The 4,645-nt window shown below is 33.6% G+C and overlaps 1 protein-coding gene across 1 annotated transcript; it reads left to right on the top strand.

The window, feature by feature from the left end:
- Window positions 1–1,169: 1,169 nt before the first annotated feature.
- On the top strand, window positions 1,170–2,060 carry LOC119679846 (ATP-dependent DNA helicase pfh1-like). Its single transcript, XM_038092418.1, has one exon. It carries the CDS (start codon window positions 1,170–1,172, stop codon window positions 2,058–2,060), a length of 891 nt encoding a protein of 296 aa, XP_037948346.1.
- Window positions 2,061–4,645: the final 2,585 nt, after the last annotated feature.

The following is a 4,645-nucleotide window of genomic DNA, read 5'->3' as shown; positions in this document are numbered from 1 at the left end:
ATTTATATATATTATATTATTATATTTATCGCGCTAGCCCACTTCTTCGGTTTGACCAGAAAGTAAATTTAATATAGAGCACCTTCTATTGTGCACAATAAACTATCTAATAATATACTTCGTTAGCAAGATGAAGCATATGCGGATTATTGAGGATGGAGAAAGTAACATAGTTGAGCGCATCCAAATACAGCAGCTCCATTGAATTGGTGATGTCGTGCGAATGAACGAAAGTGCTTTTGGTAGGAATGTGTTTGATTCTGTGCTCACTGGTAAAACATTCGATAGAGTTTCTTCGCAATTTCGTTAAAAAGATTAGGTGACCAATATTTTGAAGGCACTCAGTGCTATCACCTGGCACCAGCTAGCCAGTGATCGGTTTGGTTGGCGGATTTTACTAGACGAGGACAAAATCAACCGACGTCTATAATAGCTAAGTAAGTACATATATAATCTATATACATAAAAGAAAGAGTTGTGTTAGTTACACCACTCATAACTCAAGAACGGCTAAACCGATTTTAATTATCTTTGATTTGTTGGAATCGTCTCCGCTCCGAATAGCAGAATACATTATAAAATATTGGAAAAATCCACTAATTTTAGCAAAAATAATAAATTTGTAAATGCTATTTCAAACTGTTGACAGTTCGACAGTTTTAGTGATATTGATTTCTTTTTAAATTTTTTTTTCAAATATTTCAAATATTTCAAATTTCAAATATAATAAATTCAAATATAATAAATAAATATTGTTATCAATACACCATCGAATCCACGTGATCTGTGGAACAAATATAAGGATAACATGTCAGAAGACATTTTACATAGAATTCGTGTCAGTTCAAGAAATCCCGATCTTGAGGTGAATGATGAAATGCATAATCAGGCTTTGCTCTTGATCGAAGACATATGTTACCATACGTGCGGTAGTTTGTTTGTCAGATTAGGAATGCCAGCTCCTGATCGTGGAATAAATAACGCATTTAATCGAGAATTGGAACGTGAACGTGAATATGATCGACATGAATTAGACCAATCAGTTCAAACTAATGTACCTCTATTGAATCCGCAACAGAAGGAAGTTTAACATTAATGAAAGCGATTGATGAAGAAAATGGTGGCTTTTTTTCATGGACGCCCTCGGTGGAACTGGTAAAACATTCCTCATGTCATTAATTTTTTCCACTGTTCGTGCGAGATCCGACATTGCGGTAGCAGTTGCTTCTTCTGGAATAGCGGCTACATTGTTAGAAGGATGCCGTACGGCTCATTCAGCGTTAAAATTGCCGTTAAACCTTCAAACTACCGAGCAACCGATATGTAATATTGCGAAGTATTCTGCAATGGCTAAAGTTTTAGTAGCATCTAAAATTATCTTCTGGGACGAATGCACAATGGCGCACAAACGCGCATTAGAAGCACTTGACAGAACATTGAAAGATCTTCGCAATGACTCCAGATGTTTTGGAGGCGCACTGATTTTACTGTCTGGCGATTTTCGTCAAACACTCCCAGTCATTCCAAAATCGACTGCTGCTGACGAAATAAATGCTTGCCTTAAATCATCAAATCTTTGGCGCTATGTGAAGAAACTTCAGCTGGTAACAAACATGAGAGTTGCATTGGTAAACGATGCATCTGCTGAAGAGTTCTCCAAGCAATTGCTGTTAATCGGTAATGGCCGTGTAGCTGTTGAAGAATCGAGCGGATTAATTGCATTTCCTTCAAATTTTTGCAATTTCGTCTCATCAAAAGACGAACTCATCAATGAAGTATTTCCGAACATCATTGATAATCATAAAAACAAAAAATGGTTGAGTGAGCGAGCAATTTTGGCAGCTAAGAACAAAGATGTGAATGACTTAAGCTTTGTAATTCAAAATCAAATCGTTGGTACTCTGCATACATTCAAATCTATTGACTGTGTAACAAACGAAGAAGAAGCTACCAACTATCCAACTGAATTTTTGAACTCCTTGGATGTGCCTGGTTTACCACCGTACAATTTACAATTAAAGATTGGTTCGGTAGACATTATGCTTCGAAATCTAAACTAACCAAAACTATGCAATGGAACGCGTTTAGTGATAACAAAACTGATGGCCAATGTGATTCACGCAATGATACTCAACGGAAAATTCAGAAGTGATGAAGTTCTCATTCCGAGGATTCCAATGATCTCAATCGATATGCCCTTTGAGTTTAAACGAATTCAATTTCCTATTCGGCTTGCATTCGCTATGACTATAAATAAATCACAAGGCCAATCCTTTAGTGTTTGTGGTCTGAATCTAGAAAATGCATGTTTTTCACATGGTCAATTGTACGTGGCATGTTCACGTGTAGGCAAACCATCTGCTTTATTTGTTCTTGCGCCTGATAAAAAAACAAAAAATATCGTATATCACAAGGTTCTTTATTGAAGAGAATCAATCGGAGTGCAACCCATAGGTTCTTGCTGACAAACCATTCAAATAATTAATTATATATCAATATCCTAATAAACTATTGAATACAATAAATTTTTTGTATTCATTTTATTACGTTAATAAATTTCTAAATTTAGTTTACCTATAATTTAATATAACATTTATTGACTGTTACGCGGTACGAAGTTCGCGGGGTCACCTAGTATTAAATAAAACATCAATAACTTTTAATTTCTTTCATTATATTTTTCTCTATCCAATTTCTTTCTTTAAGTTCGTTGGCGAGTTCGATTGAGGACGGTAATGTAATTAAAACTTTTCTTAAGATTACACTGCATTTTTTATGTAATATTTATTTATTGGCATTTATTTTATTTATTTTTTAGTTAAAGTTATTATTTATTTATTTTTTGAACACCTAATTTACAATTTTTATCAATTTACCTTACTTCGAACTTGCTTATAAATACCAGGGATTCGCTTTGCATTCGACCCTAAATTTACATTTCCCCACATTTACCAATCAATTTACTTGACTCACACCACAGCCCTTAAGTGAATATAATTAAACATTTTTATTTAGATTTCATTTAAAAAAGTGTTTATTAAATATAATCATCCTTTAAAATTTAATTAGTTTTTTTTTTAATTTTTAAAATTATTATTTATATTTTTTTAATTTATTTACCTCAGATCAACTTCAAAAAATTACAACCTCAACAAAACTACAAAATATTCTATACAAAACTTAAACAGCGCCCTAACACAACAGAGCCCAACTAACATAGGTCAGTAACATTATCTGCTAACTTAAAAATTTAAGAGCAACATACACTCTGTTAAAGAGCGCTTTTGCGCACGATTCTTCTAATGTTTACGGCGAATTCAAATGTTGTCCTACATATTTCACTGATAATAGATTTCTTTAACCTTTTTGTTGTTATTCGGTTTTTGGTTTTTGTGCGTACACGATAATAAAATGTCCACAAATTTGATGTCGAAAAGGATTTCAGCTTTCAGTTTTCAGCTTTTTGTGTGTGAAAACAAACAAAGTTGGTCACATGAAGGAATTCGTACACGTTCACACACAAAAACAAAAACAAAAACGAAAAACAAAAAGCAAACAACAAAGAATACAATCAGTGAAAAAGAAGAGGTACAAGCTCTCAAGCTCTACTAAGCAGTAAAAAAAAGGCGTCGTACTTTTATTTGTTTTTCTGTGGAAACTCACACACTTGGCAGCAATTGAAACGACAGGCGGCCATTGCTGTTGGCTTAGGTTTTGAACGCTTCCCGACGACTCAAGTAGTTCAAAAGCAATAAAAAGAAATTAGTGCCACAGCCACAGCCGCAGCGACAGTGGATGGAGAAAAAATTGCCTAAATTATGGAAACGTACGAGTTCTTGATTGAAATGTAGTCGAGAGTAAAAATTAATTGCAGTTTTGCTGTTAAGTTGTTATTTCATCTAGTTATGTCCTTCCCTCCTTTCGCCACCTTCCCCTTCTTCATAATTACTTTCACATGCTTTCTTTACTCTCGTTTTCATTTCTTTTGAATGGAATGACTATGCAAATGAAATTGCTTAATTCCTAGCAATGAAAAGTTTGGATTGTTCAAACTTCCTTTGCGTTAATGGGTTCGTTCATCGTTCCTCGTGTGAAAGGGAAAACTCATTTTGATTACACTTCTTACCTCAACTAGTTTCCATTTTACAAATTTTTGTTTTCACTTTCGTTTTAAGGATATAAATTATTTTATGTCCTTATTTGCCAGGCTTTTTGTTGAATGAATTATTGTTCTAATGAATTACTTAGTACTTTAGTTTTAGGTACTTTTTGATGGGTTATGAAAGTGCGTATGTGAAGGGGTTTCTTTAAAAATACCTATACAGAAATTCATTGGACGAATGTGAATTCATTGACCATTTAATATTCAAAGTTTTAAAATAAAAGGGGGACTTTTTAACGTGGGATTTTGTTTTAGTAAGGCAACATTCAAATACTTTGTCGTTGACAAATCCAAATAAAAGACTTCACACATATATGGAAATTTCAACTTCCCTAAGGGATCTGAGTTGATCATTTAAAAAATGTTTGATTAATATCATAATTATTTAATATAAATTTATATGTTTTGCGGCGAGGAGGAGTGAAATGCCAACACACTGACCATAAACTGGGATTTCGGAAAGTGAAATCACCCGAACTAAAT

The sequence above is a fragment of the Teleopsis dalmanni genome, chromosome 1 (assembly GCF_002237135.1).
Source record: "Teleopsis dalmanni isolate 2A chromosome 1, ASM223713v2, whole genome shotgun sequence".
NCBI lineage: Eukaryota > Metazoa > Arthropoda > Insecta > Diptera > Diopsidae > Teleopsis > Teleopsis dalmanni.
Note: the sequence above shows the minus strand (reverse complement) of the source record. Positions and strands in the feature narration are given on the sequence as shown.

What these genes read in the sequence shown, in the direction of transcription:
- LOC119679846 (XM_038092418.1), top strand. Translation starts at nt 1,170, where the DNA reads ATGTCATTAATTTTTTCCACTGTTCGTGCGAGATCCGACATTGCGGTA.